The following is a 27,422-nucleotide window of genomic DNA, read 5'->3' on the forward strand; positions in this document are numbered from 1 at the left end:
AAAAACACGTGTAATCCGGAATAATTTGTCACACTGTCCAAAAGAAAATAAAACAACAGAAGGAGGGGAAAAACAATAAAAAAATTATCCTGAAATGAGGTGAGGAACATCAAAATTATATTTCAAAGAAAGATCTGCTGCTGTGTCATACTGACCTGTAGTTACTCTTCCAGAAGTAAGATCTACTGCTGTATCAGTTGCCCCAGCACGATAATCAAAACTATTCTTGCTTCTGTATGCAAATAGTCCAGCTTCTGATAAATTTGTGTCAGACATAGATGGTTTCATACCTCCAATTCCTCGGTAGCCATATGACCCTGAACGATCATATTGATAATGGTCATCTCTGTAGCCAAAGCGATCTTCAGGAAGTGTAGTAGAAGGCTGCTGTGCTGTACAGCTCCTACCAAATGGCAATTTATAAACCATATCACAGCAGACAGCTCTTCTCCCCGCAGTCAGATCTACAGGCTTTTCATCATCTTCTATTACTGTTGTTATCATACCTGAAGCAGTTTCATCCATTGTTACTACTGTTCTGTGGGATTTTGTAGTGCTAAGGTCAACTGCTCCACTCTCTGCTGGCACCTGAGAAGTGGAGAGATCAGTCCAACCATTTGTAACACCAACAGGTGGTACAGTAACGGGCTTTGTAGTAGCCCATGTCACTGCCTGTGTTGAAGTACCTAGTGATAAATTTATTGGCACTTCATCTCTACCTACAGAGAAGGCCTGGCTGCCTGCTACTCTGTATGCAGGCTCAAAATGTTTTGATGTTGTTAGTTGAAGTGGCGTTGTCATCGCATGTCCCAGATCCACAAGGCTGTCTGTGCTGGTGGCGTAGCTCACAGTGGCAGTGCAGGTCATTACAGTTACAGTCTCAGTGACTACAGGCAGAGAAGTATCAGCAACACATGCAGTGCTAAGATTTATTATGGATGGCTGGACAGTACTTACTGGCCGTGCACCTGTGTCACTTGCTGGCATTTGCCTTCTTACATCCATGGAAACAGCAGAGAGATCCATACAGCTGTCTCTCATTTCAATGTCCATCTTAGTTAAAGTGCGAAGATCTATGACATCCCCCAAAGGATGGAATCTTCCATTCTCCCTGTATCTGGGTTGGTCTACAATATGTAGTGGCTCTGGAGGTATAGTGATAGCAACACTACCTAAACCATAACCAGTCACTGGAGCCTTAATCACAGACACTGTGGTCTTGGTTATGTCTGTTGTTACTACTTCTGATTTTGAACTAGGTGTTTTTTCAAGAGTTGCTTGTGTTGTCACAGGAATAGCTTGCAGTGCACCTGAAATATACATACTCTGACCTGCCATACTTTGAATATCCATAGTTTTCATGGGTGTGGTAAAAATTGGTTGCATAGGTTGGGGAATTTGTTCTTTAGAAGGTGCTTCTAGAGGCCAGCTGGTAACAGCCTGGCTTGTTATAGCTTCAGTGGGAGTTCCAGGTTCAGATGGCAATGTGATGACAACATAGGTTTCCTGTGAGGGTTTTGTCAGCCTTGGTGAAGATTTGTTAGAGTGTGGAGACAAAGGGGAAGTGGGAGATGGTATTTTGTATTCAGCTGTGGATACCAAATTCAGAGTCATACTTGAAGTCAATGACAAGCTTACTGGCTTGGGCTGTGTTTCTGCTGGCTTATGAACAGCTATTGGGAGTGGAGGAACCGCTGGTTTAGGAGCAATTGGAGGTTTAGTTACTTCAGGGGGCCTGTGGCTGAAAACAAGCCCTGCTGGAATGGAGGATGGTTTGGGTGGTACAGGAGGTGGTGTTGGGGTGTATGTTTTTGTGATAGGTACCACATGATCCTTTAATACTGCTGTGGACTCTAATGTTGGAACACTTGTGACTGAAGGTACCACTGTGGGAGCTGTTGCTGCTGGAGCCTTAACCTGTGACTTCTTTTTGGGATAAATGGCTGGCTTGGGTAAAATAGGTGGTGGTGGTAATGGTGGTGGAGGAGGTGGTGGAGGAGGAGGTGGGGGTGGAGAAGGATGTGCAGGAGAATCCAAAGAAGAGCTTCTAAAAAGAGAGAATACTTTGGCCGAAACAGCAGGAGCTGAGGAAGGCACAGAGACCATGCTGGTCTTACTTACAACACTGGGAGTGAGTACAGAAGATGTTTCTGATGCAGGCTCTGTAACTGGTACTGGTGCTATACATATAGGTGTTTGCTCAGATGCAGCATTAGTCAGATCAATCCTTTTCATATCAACACCTAATTCTTTGTGCAGCTCTTCGTGGTGGATTTTGACACTGCCAGCCTCTACTGTACTTATAATTTTTCTAGCTGCTTCCTTCTCTGCTTTGGAGGTATCAAAGGTAATGGTATCATCTGCATATTCCTTGGTTTTCGTAACTGTAGTTGCCACTACTAAAGGTACAGTTTCAGGCAAAGAAACTGCAGTTTGCTCCACACTCTCTGCATTTGATTCAAGAGATGTTTTTTTAGTGGCTCCAGCAATACATTCATAAGGCATGCTCACTTCAGAGTACTCTTTTGCAGATGTTAAGGGAACCTGTGTTACTATCCTGACACTTTCAGAATCTGCTGGCTTACTTACACCTTCTGCTGGACCTACAAAACCTGTGGTTGTGCTATCTATAGGTGAGGAACTATCTGTGGTACAAACTGAAGATGTAGATGAGGTTAAGGAAGCTGTATCAGAAGGTAAAACTGATGGAGCACCTTCTGATGTCTCAGAGTATGTCAATATTGATGTTTCATGAGAAATTATTTCTTGAATTTCTCTGGCATAATCTGTCAAATATTCATCTTCAATTTCCTCTGCTGTAAAATGCTGTGTTATTTTAACATCTGGAATAGACAGTGTTGTGCTACTGACAGGTGATACATCTGAGGTTGCTGAAGTAGTACTTGATGTTAAAGAAGTACTATCCACTATTTCTCCACTACCAGATACCTTTGTATCAGATGTGGGAATGAAATCTGAAACTGGTTGTGTTGGACTAGACCCCGGGGTTAGCTGCATTTTCTGTCTTTTCATAAGCTCTTCATATGCAGCTTCTGCATCTAACAAATGCTTTTCCTCAATGGTGGAACTTACTGTGCTGTCTAACACAACAATTTCATGACTTTCTGGTATAATGTAAGAACTAGAAACAATATCTTCTTGAGGCACAATAGTATGTAAAGTCTCAACACTATAGTAATCTTTCTCTAGATCACTAATTTTTTGTGGTTCATCATAGACCTGTTCTGAAGCTCTTGTTTTTTTCTCTTTTCCTCTCTGTTGTATATAGTCACTGCTCTCATCTTGTCTCATAACAAGATTAGTATCAATAGTTCCATTGTAAGTATCCTCTACTAAAGATTCATAAATATAATCCTCTATTAGCATTCCACCATATAAAGATTCTTTTTCAAATACTTCATCTTTTTCATTTGACATTTGAAATGATTTGGACTTATGCATCATCTCCTCATATACCTCTTCAGCACTTTTCAGAGTCTTTTGACCACTCTCTTCTTTTGGGAGTCCAGTTGGTTGTTCATCTGTTGGTGAGTATAAAGAGACGGCAGTAGGCAATTTGTAAACTTTTTGCACTTCTATTATTTTTTCTGGGCTGATTTCAAAACCTTCAGGTTCTGACTCAATGCTGGGTGAATATTCAGAACAAGATGATCTGTGCAGCTCTTCCATTTCTGCAGCCTGTCGTAATTCTTCTGTTGGAGATGCATCTTCAATGGGAGAAAGATTACTTGGTGGTGTCTTTGGACGTTCCCTTCTTCTCTGGGCTCTGAGTTCATCCTTGTCTTTTTTAGATTTTTTGCTAGAACTTTTTCTTTGTTGCTGTTCTAATTCACGTTGTTTCTCTTGTTCCTTTAGCAGTTCTTCCTCTTCCCGTAGTTCTTCTTCTTCTGAAGAATCTTCAATAGTGGGCAGAAGAGGACCATGTGTCCGATGCCTTGCTTTGCGCTGTTGTTTGCTCTCCCCTCCCAGTTTTTTGTGACTGGGACTACTGTCACTGTCTTCGTCAAGTGATGACACTGAAGTAGGAGATGTACCTGGTGTGAAACTAGAAGCATGTAAACTAGAAGATCCTTCTCCTCTAGATCTATCTTCTGGTGAATCGGTGAGACTCTCCATCTCTAGCTCAGGCTCTTCATCAAAATATAAAATACCTTTCTGTTGTTCAGATACTTCAGAATATTTATTTGTTATTGTACTATTTAGTTCTATTGTTTTGAAACGTCGAAGGCCTCCTCCTCCAGATACTGCAAGTTCTTCACTGTCTTGACTTTTACTTTCCCTGTATTTTGGCTCTGGGCTTTCATCAAAAGTCTCATCATCGTCATCGTGCCATGAATGTCTTCTTCCTACATCCTCATCATAGCCTGCACTACTTTTCCGTGCCATTCTTCTGTGTTTTCCAGCTGTTCCTTTGGCTTTGCTTTTCACTTCTTCTTTCTTTTGGCTTTCAGCTGCACTGATCTCTTTGAGTTGATTTCTAATGAATTCATCATCTTCAGAACCTGAAGCATCTTCATCAGCACTCATCTCTATAATCTGTTTTCTAATGAAGTCTTCTTCATCACCTGATCCCTGACTGTCTTCTCGTTTGTACTCATCACTGCTTGAAGAACCAACACTAGTTCTTCTTTTTCTCCTTGGAACGGGTGAGTTTTCACTCTCACTGCTGTCTTCCACAGAGTCATAGCGTTGTTGTCTTCTTGGTGATATGTCATTGCCTTCATGTTCTTCCTTGTAGTCTGCCTGGGAGGAAGCAATTCCTTTGCCCTCTTCGACAATGGTTCCTTCACCTTCTTTGCTAGCTTTTAAGTCTTCCTCATCTGAACTGTAAGATTCTGGAGTGACGGGCAAAGGCTTTGTTTTAAGTTGATCCTTTGTCTGTTCACCATATGTTTCAGAAAGCTCTTTGCCTTTTGAGGATTTTTCATCAGAAAGAGTGCTTGCCTGAGCTTCTAAAATTGAGAGTACAGTACTTTCCAATTTAGCTAGATCTGAGGGGCTTGGTGGACTTTCTTGTGAAATAGTGTCTTTTTTATTAGATTTCTTGAGTAAATCCTTTTCATCAGTGGGGATATGACTTGGAATTTCACCAAGTGAACTTGATATCCCGTCAGAAGAATACCCGGTGTCACTCAGACCTTGTGGACTTTTCTGTTGCTGAGAGCTTGATGTGTCTGATTTGTCATCCTCCTTTTCCTAAAAAAATAAATACATAACGCGTGTGTATATATTTATACAGAAATTCTTAATGCCTCCTGGAAATTAAAAAATGTGACTTTTTTCTAAAGGATGAGTTAATGCCTCAGATGAAGACTGAACACTAATTTTGTTATTCAAAGCTATTAGAATAATACAAAAATGTTTGTAGAATTTTGGTTTTTTGCATTGACTCTAACTAGGCTTTGCATATCTGTCCACACTGGCAACTGATTTAACTAGTTTGAAGATGAACTTCTATTTTTCAATATAAAAATTAATTGTTTTAAGAACACTTACTAATGATAACCTTCCATTTGATCACATATGCATGGGACAAGTTGCCCAGGGATTTATTTATTTGAAGATTTTATTTACTATATTGGAAAGCTGTCTATTTGTCTACTATACTGAAAAGCTTGACAAATGTCTGCAGAATTTCTAGAGTCTGCTCCTTTCTTTTCCCATTCAACATTTCATAGTTGTTGATAAATATGTCACTCTTCTCAAAGTTTGCACTCATGGTTTAATTTTGTTGATTAAACTATTACACATTGTAACATGCAATAGGATACATAGAGTACTGAAGTATGGTTTAATGGCATTTGGAATGTCTCACGTATTGGAATGTCCCCTGCAGCTAGGCACTGTACAAATATTTTTTGATTACCTCATAAAAAAGAAGTTTCTTGGTAAATTGGTAGTGCAGAGTAAGCTGCTCGTAGGGCAGTGTAATTGCAGGGATGAAAGCATGATGGCCAGCCATTGATTAAAGGAAGCAAACAATGCAGGCATTCCTGACTGAGCCTCAGAACTAATGTTTTCCTTCTCATCCCTAATTAAACACCCTCAGTCATCCTACCTTCCAGATCCTTCTACCTCATTCTGACAGACAAGCATCTCTATCTCCTTCTACAAATAACAAAAATAGTAAAAATATCCTACAACAAGTGTTTCTGCACCAGTTTCACTTCTGCTTCTCGCAGCTGTGAAATGCTCTGTACTTACTGAAAGTACCTCATTGTTTGGCTAAAACACAGTTCACTCTCCAAATTACAGGTTACCTTAGCTCTACTCTGGGCTGACACTTTTAGGAAGTTGTCTCCACATCCACTGGCAATTTGAAAACAAGCATCCCAAAGTCTCATGATTTTAATAATATAATGTGAACTTTATTTTTGTTAGGGCTCTCAGTAATAGAAGTAGGTAGTATTTACCAGTCTTGCTAATCTAAGTCAGTGCTTTCTGAAGCAGAGAAAGCTATTTATTTAAAGGTTTGATTTATTAACTTCATTGCTAACATAATTATTTGAAAAGTAGTTAAAAATACTGTGGAATAAATATACTAGGAAAATTATCATGAACGCTAATTATAATTTAAAATTACATTTACACTCATGTTAAGTTGCTATCAACTACAAGTATTTTCAAAGTTTATAATATTTTTTTAGTCAGTCATATTACTTTTTAAGCCCAGTCAGGTTTAGATTTAATTTACATTTAAATTATGTGTGCTTGCTTTTAGACATATCACTTTGAACATAATCCTGCATTTAAACCCTAATATTTATAATTTATACTGGTATGAAAGTATTTATATTATTATTACAGCAATATACTAATCAATATTTTATTAATTAATCATCCTTCACAGAAGCAATTTATTATATGATTTGCAAAATCAGATACTACATCGAATATAATCTACATTTGTTCTTAAGAACATTATAACCAATACTGCAAATTCAAATATCTGATGTCACAGCAAAACCCATTCCAAATAAAAATCCAGTGTGAAAACAAACATTTCTAAGGACTTCTTGAATGATAAGGCTGTGATTAATATATAAACAAGGAGAAATCTGTATTACTTAAAACAGCTTTGGAAAGGCATCACCATTTGAAGCCTACAGCTCTCAATATTCTGAAAAATCTACTCTTGGATATTCTCCAGCCCTTAAGGATAGAATTATGTATGTCCCTTACAAAAAGTCAGCAATGAAGCATAATTAAACATTTCAGGTCTTGTATGTTATATTCACATTTCTGTTCCCTTTATTAAAGAAGAAACTGTTTAAGGGGAATTTATGTTGCTATGTTTAAAAAATACATGTATCATTAAAACCAAGTGATTCTTCCCTCTGTAAATAACATGCCCCACACTAAAACTTCACCTATGACATTTGATTGTTATTTTTTCATTTATGACCACTATATTCATACTTGTGAAGACATACCCAACAAAACTCACTATGATCAATTTAGATGAGCTACTAAAAAATGCAAACATTGCTCAAGCTCAAAAGGTTTTCCAGAAACTGATGGACAGAATGCATCCATCTAGTGAGAGTAACCTCGCAGACCCTGGCTCTCCAAGATACAGTTGGTTGCAAAGCAGAGGCAGAAGGCATCAGCTGAACACTTAAATACAGAACATGGAACAGCTTCAGCCATTCTCCTTGCAGATGAGTCCAATGGCTAACACCTACTGTGAGCAAACCAGAGGAGATGGCAAAGAATATTGCTATTGCCCACCCTGGTGTTGAACCTCAGTGTATGAATGACATAAATGACTGCTATGAATCGCAGGAAACTGAATATGAGAAAGTCTGCTGTTTGTACAGTAAGGAGAAGAAAGATCTACAATAAGGACAGAATTCATTCCTCACTAGAAATAAAAGGGATGAGAAAAACCCAACTTTCTTTCTAAGGTTACCAAAATATGAATATATTGTCTAAGCTTTTTGTTTGTATCACTGCCTGCACCATGGTACATGCAAACATTATCCTGCATATCATGTTTGGAGATGAATATGCATGTAACTTACAATAAGCCTCTGGGCTTTTTCTCCCTATTTCATGTAGTCTGAGATTTAGGATAGTCACTAGCTACATCTATTAAAGGACTTAAAGGATTTAAAGGACTGCTAACTTATTTTCTGCAGTGTTGGCCATTGCATCCACAAAGACATCACCATTGTTAAACTTGCAAACATATCATAAACATAAGATTTTTAAATGAATAACAAAATGTTGCAAAAACAATGTTGATAAGGATCATGTATATATTCCACAACTCTTTAAGGTCTTGAAACTCTCTGAGAATTAACAAAAATGCACTTATATTAAAAATACACTTTTTTTCTTTGTAAATTAGGAAGTATTGTGGTGCATGTCAAATTACTGGGCTTTCTGAGTATTTCAATGGCATTTCCTCTGAGTTTGCCTACCGTGTGTTTTTTAATCCTGGACAAATTTAGCTCTAATACAGACATGGATGAGAGAAACTTCTTGAGAAATGAGGTAGATGGAGACTTATAAAAGCTGCAGTCTGGATAAGACTTTAAAAATGGCAAATGCAAACTCTTTAACTAATGTTAAAAATGATCTAATGTCAACTGTATTTGTGCTATTCCTGTGGCATTTCTATGATGTCAGAGCCAATCATTTATACAACTACTTTGTATTAGAAGTTTTAGCTTTATAAATATTATTTGTTCATACTCTTCCTCACTTTTACTATGCTTATTTGAAAATATAAAACTTAGGGCTCAAAAAACATCTGGATGTCTGGTACCTGTGGATATGTTTTAGTGGTGAAGGTGGTAGTGCTGAGCTAATGGTTGGGCTTCATGACCTTAGAGGTCTTTTCCAACCTTAATGATTCTATGATCCTATGAAAAAGTTCCATCAGTTACTAAATCAAAGCAGAACTTTATTAAAAGAAAAATATGGCTAAAAAAAAAAGGCCTATTTTTTTTTTAAAGTACATTTTAGTACCAAGATTATATTCTGTTGTAGAGGACAGAAATTTTATTTTTCTAAGGAACTCATAATTTTGAAAAGTCCATTTGTTTATAGAAAAACCAAAGATACCTACATTATTAAAAAAAGGGTTCACAAAGTGAAAAAGAAACAGTTGACTAAACTCTGTAACGTGCATTTCAATTTTTTATTTTCAAAATGAAACATTTTATTTGTATCCAGAAAAATTGCTTATAGACAAGTCTTATCCTCCTTCTATCTCTCTGGACTGTGTTTTGTGGCATATGTTAGAATAATGATGCCAATCAACAAAATATTAATATTTACCCAGTCACACAACTGAAACCTGTGATCATTCCTCAGTAATCAGAAGAAGGTAGTAATAAGGGTACATATATAATATATTCAATATGTTACAAATGTAGGCCAATTGACAACAAGACAATGGGTTCATACAGGTATGCTGAACAACCCCTCTGAATTCCAAGATGGCAATTAGATACTGACAAAATGCATGTGTTAAACCTCTGAGATTTCTAGGTTTCTTGTTAGAACAGCTAACTGCTACTGCACATGTCAATTGTCAATATTACAAGACAGTTTCTCAGGAAAAGGACCTGTAAAACATGAGCAGTAAGTTTATTCTTTAAAAACACTGTGAAGATATTTCAAAATATTACTGAAAAAAAATGCTTTGAAGAAGAAAAAAAGCCTTTATGATTCCTTAAATCACATTTTGAGACTGAAATATTTTAAAATGTTTCAATATTAAAGTCACTATTTTTTTTTAAGGATTCCAGCCAGATCTCTGAATTCAACTGATATCTGTGATTTCTCCTGAATCTGAGAGGAGCCTACAAAAAGGATAGAGTGAGAATATTTACAAGAGTATGGAGAGGATAAGGCAAAATGGCTTCACACTTAATGAGGGCAAGTTTAGTTTAGATATTAAGAAGAAATTCTTTATTAGGAAGGTGGTGAATCACTGGCATAGATTGCCTAGAGAAGATGTGGATTTTCCATCTCAGGAAGTGCATAAAGCCAGGCTGGATGGGGCTTGGAGCCACCAGGTCTAGTGGAAGGTGTCCCTGCCCATAGCAGAGGGGTTGGAATGTGATCATCTTTAAGGTCCTTTCCAATGCAAACCATCCTATGATTTTATGATTTTTCATGGATTATTCTACTGTTTGTACTGAATCAGAACTTTAGCCTTTTCATGTCTTCAGAGACTTATTGGGTTATTGCTGATTTTTTCTTTCTTTTTTTTTTTTTTTTTAGTGAAAAGTAGGATGCTTACCTTTTATTGGAAAGCTAGAAGACTTAGTAACTACCATTTCTTCTAATTGAATATATAATGACAGCAGTTTATCAACTGCTGAAAGGTTTTCCCTTGCATCCCTAATTAAAAATACACGTAGCTGAAATCCTCTATATGATTCTACTCTGAAATACATGTAAATTATATTCTTCAATGTCTACATGTTGTCTTTTACCAAGTGAAATGGAAGCAATGTGTGATATCTAAATTGGTATCACCTCTTCCATTTTTATAACATGCTCTCTTGGGGAGAGCTGTGTCTAGCAATGTTTGATGAACAGCACAGACAGCATTGAAGTACTTCAATAAAGAAAAATTTAAAATAAATCAGAGTTAATTTTACTAAGCACAAGCTAGGTGAGACACTATCTTGATTCCTAAGGCTGAAAAATTTGAAATAGGATTTTCCCAGATCTCCTTTTTGTTTGGTCCAAAATGCAGCATTTCTGGCTATGTTACTCTAAGCATAATTCAGGGATTCCCTCAGTACAATCATACACCATAACTCTTGATAAGATCAAGAGCAGTAAACAGAACATGTGATGGGAGGTTTATTTCAGACAGGAGACTTGGTTTATAAAAATAGCATTTTCCAAAGCAAAATTTCTGAATTAGATTATTTTTCTATCCAAATATCTTAATTACCACCAGGAAATACATAAAACAAAAAATCAATCAAATCCTTGACCTTTTTGACTTGGATTATTTGAAAACATAATTCTATCAAAGGTTAATATACACTTTCCCTAAACCTACTCTTACTTTCATAACATATGACTTTCATAATGTAATAATCACCATCTAATTTGCAGTGCTGATACAAAACCCACAAATTTTTCATTTCTCAATAAATTGTGTATGTTATTCTCTTCAGCTGATAAAGTGACTTGAATACAGACCACTAGTACATGCTATCACAAACTCACCCATTCCCTTGACTTGACAGCCCACAAGAATCTTACCTGAATATACTTGTCTATATGAGATAAGCCAATTAAATAGTAAAAACAAGTAAAGATTGCACACTTTCATGTACCATGTTCAGGCATCACAAAGTATTCCTGAAATTTATATTATATTTTGGTATAGCAAAGCACTGTACACCTTACTGTCTCAGATTATTCCCTTTTGGGATTGAGAACTATGAAAATACTCTAATTTCAACAAATAATCTTTGAAGTCTGAAGAGTCTAGAGATCAAAGTAAATAAATATGAAATAATGGAAAAATTATTAAACAGGAGCTTTGCTTTAATTTCAACGCTCAATTGCATGAGACTTAAAATCAGGCAAGTAATCTTGAAATGTGCATGTTGAGCAGAGGACTAACTAGTGAAACTTTCACTCAATGGGAGTCATTGATTTTATAATTTAGAATCATTTTGTAACAAGAATAACAGTAAAGCAGGAAGGAGAAGGTCTGTAAGGACCAGATTCTAAGCTGGAGAAAGGGAAGTTGGAGGGAAAAAAACACTTACTATTTTTTCTCGCACTGGTGCCACGTGGTCGGTTCCTGGCAAAGGTGCTCTTTGAACAGGAATTTCTTCTTCCTGAGCTTTTTCAGCTTTCAGAACCTCTTGTGAAATCCCAGTTGTCAAATCCTCTTTCTTAACATCTTCTTGCTCCTTAGCCTGTAGTCCCTTATAAGGTGCTTCAACTTCTGGTTTCTGCTCAGCAACATGGTCTTTAATCTCAGCTGTAATTTCTCCCTTTTTGTCTTCTGGATGTGGTGCACTCTTTTCTGGGAGCACAGATTCTTTACCTTCATCCAATGTGCTTAGGGGTTTCTTTTGGTCTGCAGTTGTTGCTGCAGGAATTTTATCTGCTGATGGTGTCTTTGACAGTTTCCCTCGCTGAAGTTTTGTTTCTTCTTTTTGACCTTCCTCTTGGATTTTATCCACTGATGAAGTTTTCTTAAGTTTTTCATGTTGAAGTTTTATATCTTTCTGAATTCCATGTTGAATTTTATCAACTGAAGCTGCCTTTGGCAATTTTACCTCCTGAAGTTTTGTACCTTCCCTATGAACTGCAGGTTGGATTTTGTCAGCTGACAGTGCCTTTGCCATTTTCATCTGTTGGAGTTTTGGGTCTTCTTTCTGAATTCCCTGTAAAATTTTGTCAGCTGAGGGTATCTTTGCCAACTTTGCCTCTTGATGTTTAATGTCTTCCTTCTGAACTCTATGCAAAATTTTATCAGCTGAGGATGTTTTTGCCAGCTTTGCTTCTTGTAGTTTTTCATCCTCCTTCTGAACTTCATGCAAAACTCTGTCATAGGAGGCTGTCTTTGTCAGTTTTGTTTGCTGAATCTTTGGGTCTTCCTTCTGAGAAGCATGCTGGATTTTATCAGCTGAGGGTGTCTTGACAAGTTTTCCCTGCTTAGGTTTTGCATCTTCCTTTTGAATTCCTTGCTGGATTTTATCAGCTGACAATGTTTTTTCCAATCTCCCCTGCTGAAGTTTTGGAGCTTCCTTCTGAACGCCTGGTTCTTCTTTTGGCTTTGCTGCTGCTGGCGTGGGAGGTGTGGAAGTCTTCTGAGGGGAATGTGAAACAGCAGGCAGAGGCCGTTTTTGAGCAGGAGCAGGTGCTTTGGATGTTGGTTGTGAAGGGCCTGTTTTCGGAAGTGGCATCTTGCCCATGTCTCCAAGTTGTCCTGACATTGCCCTTTGGGTCTGGCAGTTTAAGCAAAGCCATTCCTGTACCTGGGATACAACAAACATATGAAGTTACTTACTTGAAAATGTAATAATAAAATCACATAGTGTTTTCAGATGACACAGTTGAATTCTTTCAGTACTGATAAGTAATTTCTTTTCTTTCCTGCTCTGGCAGGAAGATCCATAGCACCATTCTAGAAATTGAGCATATCAGGTACCAGAAAGTCAAGATGAACAAATATAAAAAGACACTGGGATAACTAACAGCAACAACATTTTTCCAAATATTGATGACTTATATGTGCAAAGTTTGCTTACTTATTTCTAACATATATTTCTTTCGAAAGCTTCTAATCTATCAATAGGTCCCATAATATTGCAAGACTGAGAAAAAGGGGACCAACTGGCACTCACAGCTCTCTGTTTCTCTTAGGAAATCCCCTCTTGAGATTTTGTATAGGTATCTGTATAAGTTTATTATGGCTGTAACTCAACAGGAAGATCATCTCTCTGCTCACTTTACTGCTAAATCCCTGCTGCACACTGGCACCTTTTATTCTTCTTCCCAGAAAATCAGAAAAAGGACAAGTGCTCCTATCTGTGCAAAAGATCTCGTTGCCAGTTGCCTAGCTACTACATGAGAGGAATCATCACACTGTTTCCAGTGGGATTTAGTTTATAGTTCCTTTAAAATAGCAAAAGAAGATTTTAAGCACAGAGAGGCACTGAAAGGAAAGAAAAAAACAGACATCTTCTGGATACTAGAATAGCTAATGTAGGTTTGCTTCATTAGTGCAAAATGAGCTTCGCTGGTAGATAAGTGGTGTATACTGTAAATCTATATTTAAAAATAGCTGATCATCTATTTTTATAAGTGGTATATAAAATACAGGAAACACAGATGATTTGACAAAAATCTGAAGTAAGAACAGCTCACATGGGCTAGTTTTATGGAAATGCAACTAAGGAGAGGCTATTTAATGTATAAAGTTGTCTGAAAAAATTTTGTTTCAGGCACAAGCAAAGCACAGATGTAAGCATTATCATTCAGGTCATTAAACAATTGTCTTGTGTATTTATTATTCTACTTTAATAGAAATGACCAAACTAGTGAGCATCCTAGTAGTTGACACAAAAAATATTTAATAATAGTACCTGATAATATTGTCTCAATAAATGCAGTTTATCAGCTGAATCAGCTGTCTCCCCTAACACTTTCTATATCCTTTGCAAATCCAAACTGAATGTGGCTCTGTATCAGACTATTAAATATAATTTAGGTTTAGTTTTTCTGTTGAAAAAAGCATTTAAATATAATCTCCAGGATCTATTATCCTCCTCCTTAGGACTTAAAGTGTTCCAACTACACATTATTTGTTTGGGAAGTGCTAATTGAGAAATATAAATACATTTTCTTTTTTAATGAATGTGCAAAATATAACTAATTTTAAAGATTTTAAAGCCACAAAAAGGGGGCAGATTTTGCTTTATCAATTCAGCCTGAAACATGCTCATTTCCCAATGTAAGCAGAAATAATGCCATTATTATTTGTGCTAATATAGCTTCAGTCAGCACAGGGTATGAGAATAAGGCAGTACTTAAACGAATTAAGCTTCTCAGAATCTAGCCTTAGCCATCTTCAATTATATAAAAACATAATCAAGTGGCTACTTCCATGAAATAATCCATGGTTCAAAAAATTACTGCTATATATATCAATATTCGTTATGAACATTTTAATTTATACTTTAAATTCACATGTTCTTTTCACAGTACCATTTGTTTGACCTACTTTACTTTTATTTCCTTATATCCATATCCAGTTTCTAGGGTCTCTATGTTTGTTTCTTTCCTGTCTACATTTGGTGGTAGATCTGCACTTGGCTCTTCTCCTAGCTCTGCTGATTATGCAGATTCCATCTAGTAGCTCTCAGCTGCAGCCCAGTCACTGCTCACACACTTGCTCCTTCTCAGATTCATCGTCACTTCCCTTTCCTTCATTTAAATCTTTCACAGACACTGTCCTTTGAGTGCCTGTAAGAATTTTAGCAACTTTAGTAACAGTATTAAGTGTTTAATAGTTACCCAGTTACCTAGTCACTATTTCCACTACTTGCTGTCCCTATTTAGTGTCTTTTCCCTCGGGAAGATTTCTGCAACTCTAGGACTATGCTTTGTGCTGAGCACATGGGAGAACTCTTAAAAATGAAAATAATGACAATTAGCATGAGGAAAGGCATTTGATTATTAGCAGATTGGCAAAATGCACTAAATTTTGTCAAAAGATGGACCTCTCAGACGTGCCTCTCTGACATAAGGATGAATGTGATAGAAGGGAAATAACCTGCAATTGTCCAGATATCCAGATTTAATGAACCTTGTCCTTGTCCTCTTGGACTTCTCCTATATCTGCATCTATTTATCACTTTATTTTTCAGTGCTGCTGTATAAGCATTGCATATACTACTCCCAAAGCTATGTTTCATATAATGGTTTTTCATTATCATGCAGATATTTGGTCACAAAAGAGCCTAAAAAATTATCTTATAGCACCAGGCCTCTAGCTCCTGATTCTCTGTCAGAATGGCTCTGTGTAAAATCAAATTTTGTACCATGAAGTCATATGCCTCAGTCTTAGACTTGTCTTTTCCTCAGTTAACCTCATGCCCTGAATGCAAGCTTTTCCCTAAGGCTATCTCTTCAGTTAGCCTGTCAACCCAAATTTATTAGGACTTGGGAAATGGACATCATCTTCTTTTAGCAGTCCTCACTAGATAAATCTTAGTTCTTTACAGAATTCTTCACACCCTTTGGTTCCTGAATTGGCTATAGACATGACTGGCACTACAAGTGATACAAGTGCTTTAATACCCTAAATCCACTGCTCTCTCCCAATGTTTTCAGCAACATTTACAACCCAATATTGCTAGACGGAACAAAGTAGCTCTGTCACAATGTTCTCATCACTCAGTTTTGTAATAAAAAAATGTCCTTATGAAAAGGGCATATATCTAACATTCATTGTGAATGTCTGTTTTTCAGTGTTCAAGCAAGAGCTCTGCCCTGCTTGTTACAGAATGGCCCTTTCTGCAAAGAAAAGGACTGAAGGAATCCTCGAAAGGCTCAGCTCACAGTTTCAGGTGTCTGATTCAAGGCCTAGGCTGGTACAGCACATCTGAGAGTCCTCAGCTCAGTTTTACTGAGAAAAAGGCTGCTGAGATGGTATTTCAGAGAAAGCCAGGTGATGTAAGAAAATTAAAAAAAACAAAACAAAGGACCCAAAAAAACCAAAACCCAAAAAAGAGTAAAACCACCTAGTGTCACAGGGAGAAAAATTCAGGAAAATAAATACTGACATGAAGAGCTACAAAGCCAAAAGGAAAATACAGAGAAGTGGATGGCAACAAGCCAGCAAGTGCAAAGGTTGGCTGAGGTGTTCCAAGGAGGTGGAGGAATTGATGCTTGCTGACCTGACTGGGACTGTCTGGCCAGCAGACACTATCCAAAGGCCTCACTGAGGCGCTGAGTGTGTTAATATTAACAACCCCTCATTGGTATCTATCTGCAGTGTGAACTCATCCACAAACCGCTCTGTACTCCTCAAGTCTGTACATCACCCTTGCTGTGTCGCTCTGCCTGTCAGACATTGCCTGAACAAAATGCAGAGAGCGAAGGCTACATTCCCATCTAGAATGGGAATGCTGGCCTCAGAACTTCCTTGGGATGTGTGATCTACACATTCAAGTCCCACACAAACTTAGATCACACAAACTAGAGGACTTAGATCTCCCACCTCTAGAAGAAATATTCAAATTACTAGACCTACATGCAAAAAAGTTACCACCTATGCTGCATAGATTGATAGAGAAACATAAATATTCAGAGCATGACCACAAAATTAGACTGTGGATCTGGAAGAAGAGAAAAATACAAAAATAAAATACTAAAATCTCACATTTCCTCTATCCAAACAGTGTTAGGCAGGCAGAAGGTAACTGTCTAAATGAAGCCAATTTGGCAGAGACAGGGTCCACAGTGAAGCCTCTATGGCATCCAGAATTAGAAAAAATGCAGAGAGGTTTTCACAGATCTAGTGTCTGTGGAGGTCACAGGCAGTTTTCCAGGCTAATTTTCCCAAATTTACACAAAAATTTTGTGTAAAATGTCACTTAGGAACTTAAACTTATTTTTGGATTCCACCCCAAGTGGAGAAATGATGTGCAAACAAATGCTTAGTCAGATGGCTGATTTTTGGAGAAAAAGGTTAGAAAGACGTGGCTAATTTAACCTAGAAAAATGAATCTCACAAATATGACCTATATGGGAGGAAAGGTATATTGGCTGCAAACCAAACCGATATTAATTGTCCATGGAGAAATTTAGCTTTAAAATTAGAACACCTTCCTTGCCAGTAGTGATTTGAAGTTTGGAGTATGATACAATAGGAGTGTGGCTCACAGTTAACTTCAATATATGATGTGATTGCCAACAAAATCACTCAATGATTCATGAAATCCTAACAATTTTGAAAATTGCATTTCTGTAATAGTAATCATGAGCAGAATGGATTACACCATTAGCATTAAATAAATTCACAGAATTCAGTTGACTTTAAACATCAAGGTGTCTTTTAGCCACCAGAGAGATCACAGAAATCCCCAAGAACTGGTTCAGATGAATTTAAAGCATCACATTAGAAAAAAAACAACTGTAAAAATCCCTGCAGAGTAAAGAAGTTTGTCAACTGGAGGAGAAAGGGATTATCTTTTCAGCTTAAGAATTTTTTTTTTAATTTTTTTAAGTTGCAAACGAGATTGTTATCTGAACAATGCAAAACAAAATGCCATCTTTTATCTTTTTCTCAGATAAAGAGTTTCAGTATGTGTTTGAGGAAGACTAAGTTATCTCAGCCTGTCATTAATGTTACTAATTTATATGTTTACTTATAAGCCGTCACAACTATGAAATAAAATAAGTTATTTTCAATGATCTATTTCTTATACAACAAGTGATAAAGGAAGAGAATGATACAGCAGACTACCAGAAAAGTACAGAGGAATTGATGTTTCTCCCATGTGTCAGGAATTATCTGCTCCTTAATTTAATAGGGTTGTGACTGCTGCATATTTCACTCCATTATGTACAGCTGAAATACAGAGTATGACAACACAAAGATGACCTACTTCTTCAAGTGATGACAATTCTGAAATGTGTATACCCTTACCTTACTTCAAGATACATCTTAGCACCTACAGAAAAACTCAAGTTTTGTGTTTTTTCAGCAATTGCTCTGTTGTACGGGAATTTTTATTTTAGCAATTAAATTTAATAGATAATGGGATTTTTATGCATATAGTGTCTGTGTATACTTTAATTTCCCTTAGTTATTTTGCTGAAATCCCTTAGAGGCTTAGAATTATGCTGTCAATGCACAAAAATGTATCCCTAGTGTATATATACACCATCACAGATGCAAAAGAACCAAAAACTGTGGAAAAATTACTGCATTTTTATTGAGCAAGGGCGAACATCACTGTATTTGTTTTTATTCTGGATCTAACTGCGCTGTAATATGTTTGTTGCTTTTTTCATGCATCATTAGAACAAGATGACTGAATGTCCTCCTTTGTATGTGCAGGTTTAGCTGTAGAGGTGCTGTTGCCCAAAACAAAGGCATGATCCTTCCTCCTCAGTCTTGCACAGAGAAACTCGCATGGAGCATTTCAGTACTCCTGGTGACCACTTCTTCTGTTACCATGGCAAAAACAACCTCAGTGAAGGAAAAAGCAATAAAGTGGATATGGGCATCATTTAAAGGCCAACCTTATGTTTATTTGACATTTAAGATTTTCTTTTGAATATTGACTTTTACAATGAAGTACACATGAAAATCAGCTTTCTGTCCTTAAACGCCAATGACTATACAACTGTCTGATTAAGCAGTCTTCTAATCTACTAAGTCTATCTCAGAATGGTTTCTGTATTATTTTGGTATCTTATTTCACTCCAAAATTGGAGATAGAGAATTTACTCGGAGGATAAGAAGATAATAGTTACATTCATGAAAAAATTTCAGTGTATATCTGAAAATCACAGTCAGATAAAAATTGTTGCAGTGACATTCTCTTTCACAGGTTCTTTTAAGGAAATTCCCAATTAGATGACTTAAACAATTTCTGTTTGCTTGCATACGTGACGAACGACCACGCTGTTGTGCATTAATGAACAGCAGCATGTGACCTCTATTAATGCTATTCTTAACTTGCTTTGATCGAATTGTAGTTCTTAAAGGTTTCTGTAGATCCTATAGACCAAAGAAATCCAAGGTTGTGTTAGTGTCTGAAGTCATAATTTTATGGTAAAAATACAGTTTTATTAAATAACTATTTTATAAACCAGTTTAGTCAGAACTTTAAAAATGTTAAGCTATTGTAATCCTTCTTGGCTGTATGGAGATGTTGAGAAGCCTCACTATGCTCCTTTGTACCCTTTATTACAACAGTCTCAAACAATAACTGTTTTCTGTGCCTCCTTGCAGCTGAATCACGATTTCCCACAAGCTGGTCAGCAGAGCATGTGAGTATTCCCATCCCACCATCGCTATTATTTGTTCTGAACTGACAAAATGTCTAGTGTCACAGATGGCATAAAACAACAAACAACACCATCCCCTGAAGAGTTTGTGGTCTATTCAATTCTGTGTTCAATGCTGACCTTTTACAGACAGTCTAGAGAAAATTGGTTTTGTTCACAAACTGCATCTTAGCTATGGAACTAGGTTCTTCAGCAGAGAAGAACTGTTATTTTTATTACATCTCACAATTTATTTAGTTATAAACTACAACTGCAATCTTTCTATTTGAACGTTAATGGATCATATATACAAATACCTTAAACATTCTTTGTAAAAACCTTTTATTTTGGTCATCTCCAATAGAAACACAGAGACAACTGATATACATCCTTGCTCTGAAAATTAATTTTGCATTTTGTTTGCTCTTGCAAATCAGATAATCCTAAAACTAACATGTGTAGTTCACCCAAAAAATATGCTTTGAAAAACCTAAAATCTCTGCTAAAACAGATTGAAATATGTGTCTTTTGTCCCCATTTTACCTATAAATGCATTAATTTTTAATGAAGAGGAATCTGTAGGTTTAAAGTGAAACGCTATCTACAGAGATGTAAATACTGAAAGAATAAAAGGTGATTTTTTTTTTTTTTTTTAAACTCCTAGGTTCATCCAGTCTTATTTAACTTAAATTTTAGATACTTCACTGAGGACCTAAAGTTATGACCCTGGCTACTCAGATTCACTCAGCAGGCTATGGGATGTTCTCTCCAGAAATGAACAGTGTTGGTGGTCTGACTATTGTATCTGTTCCTGATTAGGGAGAGAGCCTGCAGCAAACTGTGCTCCACACAGACCTCACTTCAAGGATGAATGTGAGATTTGTTCAGAGCCTACACTAAAGTTCAAAGAGAAACCTTTCTTAAAATAGTAGTCTGAAGAATAGACCTAAATCTATTATCTGATACTTAAATAAATGGTCTGATATTCAAAAACTCTAAATATCTGAAGACAGTTTCACTGACTCTTCCACTTTTCAGTTTGTCTATTCTGTTGAATCTTTTTAATCAGAATCACAATTTACACAGCTGCTTTTTCAGTTATTTTTATTTTACATGGCCTTATAATTTCAGTTTATTAGCAATGATTCATGTGTAATGCTTGATTTCCATGTCATGTGAAAGATATCTTAATCCTTTAGGTGCCTGAAAATGAGGGGGCCACACAAAGAAACAAGCAGACAAAAAAATGGGAGATAATTCATAGTCAAGGAAACACACGATTCTCGATACAGAACACAGGTCCAGCAGAAAGGAAAGGAAGGTTCGTTATCAGGCTTTGGAAAATTATATTAATTATTAGCTACAGTTACAGTATGAAGTTTGCATGTAACCATTTTCTGATACACTGGCAGCTGTCATAGCAGTAAAGAAATAAAAGAAGTAAACAAAGGAAACAGATATGACATCTGTGCAGAATGACCATGGCTTTGTGTTATATGGGACGTGCTGAGAAACACACAGGCCTTCAGCAGCTTCTTGAGCTCTTCCTAAAGGACATTTCTCCTAAACACCCAAAATGAGGAGGTGAAAACCATACTGACCTCCCTGGCATGGGCAGTGTGCAGAGATGGCAGAGCACAGAAATAGACACTGCCTGGTTTTATAAACAAGTGGGCAGAATAAAACTTTATCATCAGGTGTGGCCACTTTCACTGATAAGAGGCAAATTCCCAAGCCTTGAGGCAACGCAGTACAAAGTCTAGGGAAAGGCAAGGGGAGAGATGAGGTGCAGGTGAAAAAGAGAAAAAATAAGATTTTTAGTTTCTTGGCTTCATCCTCCTTTGGGGCTGCTGCTGATCAGCTCTCAGGGAGACTGTGGTGACACGTTTTAAGTGACAATAATATTTTCTGTATGTCCTGCCCATTGTTTTGACCTTGAACTTTCCTGCCTGCAATTTTGCCTTTGTGCCATCGTATGATAGAAAATATTGGAAAGATTGTCTTAAAAAGGAAAATGCTGTTTAGCCAGCAAGAAAATCCAGTAACTCAAAAAAGGTGAGGCTGATGTGTTCTCCTACACTTTGGCACATATGTACAAGAAGAATTAAAAATAAAATACTTTTCTGGGAAACTTCAGACCAATATTCTTTAAAAATTCTTCTCAAGATTTTGTACAGAAACATGAGTGTAATCTGTTTAAAAGTATAACATACTGTGATGCTACAGTATGATTTTAAGCAGATGTTTTCTTGGTGTTTAATGTGCAAATAAATCCTATATACTCCAGCAATCACACATAATAAGCTTGAGTTTACTTTCAATAGGCACCATAAAATTATGCAAAGAAAATAACAAATAATCTAAACCCATGTAAATCTGCCCAAAACAAAAGTACTGCTAACTCTCAGTATAAATATTAGATATAAGAGGAAAAGACAGTTCTTAACTGCTAGGGGAAAAAAAAAACAAAAAACAAAAAAACCAACCAAACAAACAAAAAAAAACCCAAACAACAAACAAACACAAAAAAATCCCCAAAAAACCAAAACAAAAAACCCTCAACCCTATGAAATCTGGGGACTTTATTTTTCTGTCTCATTAGTGTCAATAAATTTGTCATAGCTCTCTGGAAATAAGGACAAGGCCCCAAAGTATTGAACTATAGTAGGAGTACTCCATTCCCCAGTGGACTTATGATGATATAATAGACACATTATGCTTTAAAATTAAATGCTTTATCTCAACTGGTTAGCTCAGGTCTAATACTAATTACACAATTACTTATATAGTTTATCTGATTCAGAATTTCTCCTGGATAAGAAGACAGAGGATCTCTCCATACATCTTCAAAATATTTAATGGAAAGAGCAAATCCATAATTTTACACTCATATATGAATGAATGATACACAGACATCCACACACATACAGATGTATGCAGTACATAGGAAGCAAAACAAACTTACAGAGTTTTATGCCCAGAAGAGGCCATTATTTCCAACAGATTTGATTCTTTAATGCCAGAATCCTTCTAGTTTCACAAACTTTTCTATTGTCAACCTTTCAGCATTTTTAGAAAGATAACCAAATTTATGGGGGGAACTTCTCTAGCTTCAAAGATTATTGTTCCAATAATTTGCCTATCTGTTGAATTTTTTACATGCTGGCTCTTAGATGGCAAAAAACCATGAGAAAAAATATGAATTTTAATTATACTTATCTTTTAAAGAATCATATTAAATTTTAAAAATATAATCTCTAAAGGAAGTAATGCAAGACCAAATTTGATGTGATACAGGCTCAGCACTTTCCCACACCATATAGCTGAACTGTAAATGGGTGTTATGCTCACAGTCTCTTTTGGCAAAAAAATCAGTTACTTTATCATAAAAATAGCTTTTGGTTTAAACTCCATAACACCCTACAACAATAATGCTAAAAATATAATAAATATGGCTCTACTGTGAAATAACATATTTTTTTATTTGCATTGATTGTATGCTTATTCTTCTTGTTGATATTATTATTATTATTATTATTATACATAGTGTATTCATACTTAATAGTTTTGTACCTTATTCTTGTGGTTAATATCTGTATTATTCTTACAGTGACAGCAGAAACTACATGGAAACTTAACTTTTATTTTGAAAGCATGGCCCACCTTGAACGATGTTTTAAAAGGGTATTTGATGTTAGTAAAACTTTTAGATAAATTGAAAATTGTTGAAGAGTTTTAGAAATATTTTAAAATACTTTTAATACAAAGTGTTACTGGTTCTAAAGTTAATTGCTCTTTTTACTCTGTCATTTCAGAAGCACGCAGTTCTCATACTTTACTTCTAAACCCAAAATATTAACATCTTTCACAAAAACAAACGAAAATTTTAATTCTCCAAATCTTGGACTAAATTCTATATTTTTATCCCTTAATAAAAACTCAAAATGGCAAAAAATAACCCTCAACATAAATAGCAAATAAAGAAATAAGAACAACATTCATTTGAAGTTTTATGTTGTCAAATGTGTTGCAATTATTAAAAATCGACTGATCTTATTTTCTCATTAAAAGTCAATTTTCAAGTCTTAATTAATTTTGAAGCATTTGCTCAATCCTTGAAACACTCTTTTAAAGAACCTGTTTACATCATAAATAACATGATCTAATCCTCAGTCTTCCAGGATGAGTGATACTAATGTCAGCTTCTAATTAATTTAATTGTATGTTCTCTTATAAGTCAAGAACAAACATCTGGAGATAAAAATGACAAAGAAGTCAATAGCTCTCAGTGGTTTGATGAAAAGTGTAAAGTAAATAACCCAAAATGAAAAAAGCTCCCAAAAAACCTCACCCCAAAGCCCAAAACTTCCTCCTTATCTTTGTTCTCTAGGCTATGAAAGCCAACACATGGCCAGTGGAACCCTGATGATTAAAATGGAGTAAGGCTCTCACCCAGGTAGCAGCTCCACTTTTCTGTGTAATAATCCTGAGCAAAAATGTTACAACCACTTCTATTGTTATTTTATTCTTCTTCAGAGACAGAGCCACAATTTTCTGCCATTTACAAGCTCTCCACTCACCTCAGGATACTCCTATAAGGAATGGTCAAAACTAATGAAACAGCATTTTACAAAAAAAAAAAAATGTATAAAGTCTTGAGACAACAGTGGGATGGATTTTTTGTTGGTGACCTCTAAATCTCCTTGTTTCCCTAAAATTATCACAATTTCCACCAGAAAAACCCCAAAAAGAATGAAGAAAACCAAACCAACAAATCAACCAACCAAACTCACCCAAACTAACATAAAAAAAATAAAAACCCTCAACCCCAAAAAAGCAAACAAATCACAAGAGCCCTAAAAACTGTTCAAAATAATTTTTTAGTTCTTGGTTTTGTGTCAGCCAAACAACTCAGCTACTTCATTCTCACCTTAGTTCACTATTTATAAAACCAGGATATAATTTGTTTTTTATTCTAAAGAAATATATCTTTAGAATAGAAATCCATTCATAGCTTTATGAAACTCTATAGCTTACACTAGGAATTCACATTTACATTCTATTTTTTTCCAATCATATATATCATGTAAGCCAATTTAAAAAAAAAAACAACAAAACAAACTTTTAGTAAAATATGCATCTGCCTGAGTAAAAACAACAAAAAAATCAATTATACTATAATTTGATAGAAATTTTAAATAACCTCAGAAAGCAAGAGCCTTTGTTAACATAGGTTATGGAAAGCTGCAGATATAAAAGCCTGAAGAGTGTATTACAGGGATCATAACTGCAGATGTATGGCACAGAGAATTCAAATTGCATCCTAAAACACAACAGAAATTATCATATCTGTATTATAGTCCATGTAATCAATTCCCAAGCTTTTCACACCAGAATAATATGCAGTCTGCTTGCAAAATGAACCATTTATGGGGCTCTCTTCAAAAAAACATCTCTAGGCAATGAAGTGGAAAGTTCACATCTGTCTTCAAGGGCAGATCTAGAAGCTGTTTCTAGTGTGCAGAAGTGAATTTTTTTGTACATCAAAACAGTTAAAATTTTGTCCTGCAATCATCTGCATTCAATATAAACCCAGTACTTCAGAAATAACTTTTTCCTTTAAAGATGGAACTTGGATACATTTTAATTATTCTGCAAAATCAACAAAGCAGACTCCTTTTTCCAAAAAATCTTGAGTTTCTACTGCTATGTTTTCAGATATGATGTAGTATAAATTTAGAATTGTGTAAGCCAATTTAAAAAAAATTTAATTGCAACAGAAAAGTGTTTAGTTTATGCTGGTATCTGAAAAAAAAAACAAAAACCTGCAAATACTAATTCAGCTGACTCTTGATTCCATAGTGATTTTTGAGAAGTGAAATCATACCCAAACTGCCTACCTAGATTAATAGAATTCGCCATCTTAAGTTTTTCGTAAGAGATCTTATTGTTGATTGAACATTTACCTCTGTAACCAATGTGACAGATTCATTTTATTTTGCTTCATTAATTTATTAAGATTTTGCTTCAGTCTCCCTGATTATGCTATGTTGGCACTTAGAAAAAACATCATCCTTTAATGCTTCATTAGCTACTTCTCCATCATAGTTAAAAATGTACAACTATAATGTATTATAGTAAGTGTGTAGCTCACTCAGAAACTACTAGCTCTCTTCAGTTCTCTCTTTCTAATAGAGTTTTGCCCAATAAATTCTTCATGGGACATTGCATCTTACAGAACTAATTTGCAGATTATGCATAATATTGCCAAAACATTCCTTAGAAATGACTTACAGGAATAGTATTGCTGCCAATAATCATTAATGAATTTAATTGACAATGTTGATAATGGAAGTAGGAAAACAAAGCCATATCTGCAACAAAATTTATGACAAAAGTTTATCTAGGAGATTGTAACATAAACTGTGCTTAACACAGGAAGACAGAGAAGAAATAAGCCTGGTTTTGTTTGGTTTTATGTAAAAGTATTCCCTGAACTAAATCAACAAACCACATGAACTAATTTAAAAAGCAGACACAGCAATAAAAGTAGGAAACGGTTTGAGTGTTTAACAAAAAATGAAAAAAAAAAACAAAACAGAGAAAGCCAATAATTACAAAAGTTGTGGAAAACAGACGGTACCACAGCGCAAGGCCTGACAGGATGAATGCTCACAAACAGGCATCACAAAAAGGATCCCAGCTACTAGAGGAAGAAGCACAGCAAAACCCAGAGGACTTGGGTGGCTACAAGTTCACAAAAACCACATTTTAATCTCATGCCATCAATAATGACCCTTCTCAGAAAAAAATGATGTTTTAAAAAAGAGGAAATGAGCACTGCTGTATTTATCATGGTTTGGTAACCACGTTATGTTATATAACAGCAGTAAGTACGGTAAAACACAATTAAATACAAATGCTTCTCTGTAGGACTGGCTAATTTGCCTTTAGTGCTTCCCCTCTGAAACCTGATGAAGTCTCTAGGAAGTTGTATGTTTGCTAGTTTGATTTGAAAAACATATTATTGTTTTACATCTATAGTAAAAGGATTCTGTCTGCCAAAGCAGGGCTTCAAAAATTACCATGGGATCACAGGAGCCCAGGTATAATTTTTAAGACCTTATTTTTAATATAAATCTGTTTTAATCTATATGTCAGAAAATGAAAGCCTTTTGTCAAAAGGACTATCCAGAACATAAATGCTTGATAGTCTTTTGTGCCATCAATTAGAAAATTAATTCACCAAGTTTCCAGAATTTCTGGAGGTAAGAAAATATGTCATACTCAGTCTTAATAAAAAGACCATAAATAGATAAAAGACATAAATGAAGTTCTAGAAATTATTAAAAGTCATATTAAACATAATGCAGCATTTCAGACTCAAGCTACTTTTCTTAAATCCCACTCAATAATGTGAATGGAATTTATATTTGCTGCCCCAAACCACCCACAACCCTCCTCAAACTGACCCAGATTGAGTCTACTTGGTTTCAACTCTTCATGCTTAGCTGGAAAATGTCATCATCTTACATTTTTTTTCACAATGATGAAAAGGTATAAAATATTTCTAAAATGTCATGTGAAAAAAGCGCATTACTGCATTACATTTTTATAATCTGTGCGTATTTTTAATGAGCCACTTAGAAACAGCTAAGGGAATAAGAAAACCACTGTAGAATGAGCAGACTAAAAGAACTTGGAAAATACCATCTGAAGGCAACAGAAAGATCACATTTTAGGAAGCTCAGAGAAGGGGTACATATTTTATGCTACTTTCCAATCTCATTACAGTTTGATGATTTTCACAAAAAAAAAAATAGTTATTTTTTGTTTTCATTGCAATCTATGTGATAAAAAGACATTATGAATTTGCTATTTCCTACCCCTTTTAC

The 27,422-nt window shown here is 35.7% G+C and overlaps 1 protein-coding gene across 1 annotated transcript in view; it reads right to left on the reverse strand.

Moving 5' to 3' along the window:
* PCLO (piccolo presynaptic cytomatrix protein) overlaps positions 1-27,422 on the reverse strand; it is a 322,162-nt gene that overhangs the window by 170,699 nt on the left and 124,041 nt on the right. The window contains exons 4-5 of the mRNA XM_088165885.1: positions 11,778-12,998; positions 156-5,217 (exon numbers count right to left, since the gene is read on the reverse strand). Of these exons, the coding sequence (XP_088022011.1) occupies positions 156-5,217; positions 11,778-12,998 (6,283 nt within the window). The remainder of the gene's footprint in view (positions 1-155; positions 5,218-11,777; positions 12,999-27,422) is intronic.

Source organism: Sturnus vulgaris, chromosome 5, assembly GCF_052056855.1.
Source record: "Sturnus vulgaris isolate bStuVul1 chromosome 5, bStuVul1.hap1, whole genome shotgun sequence".
Lineage (NCBI taxonomy): Eukaryota > Metazoa > Chordata > Aves > Passeriformes > Sturnidae > Sturnus > Sturnus vulgaris.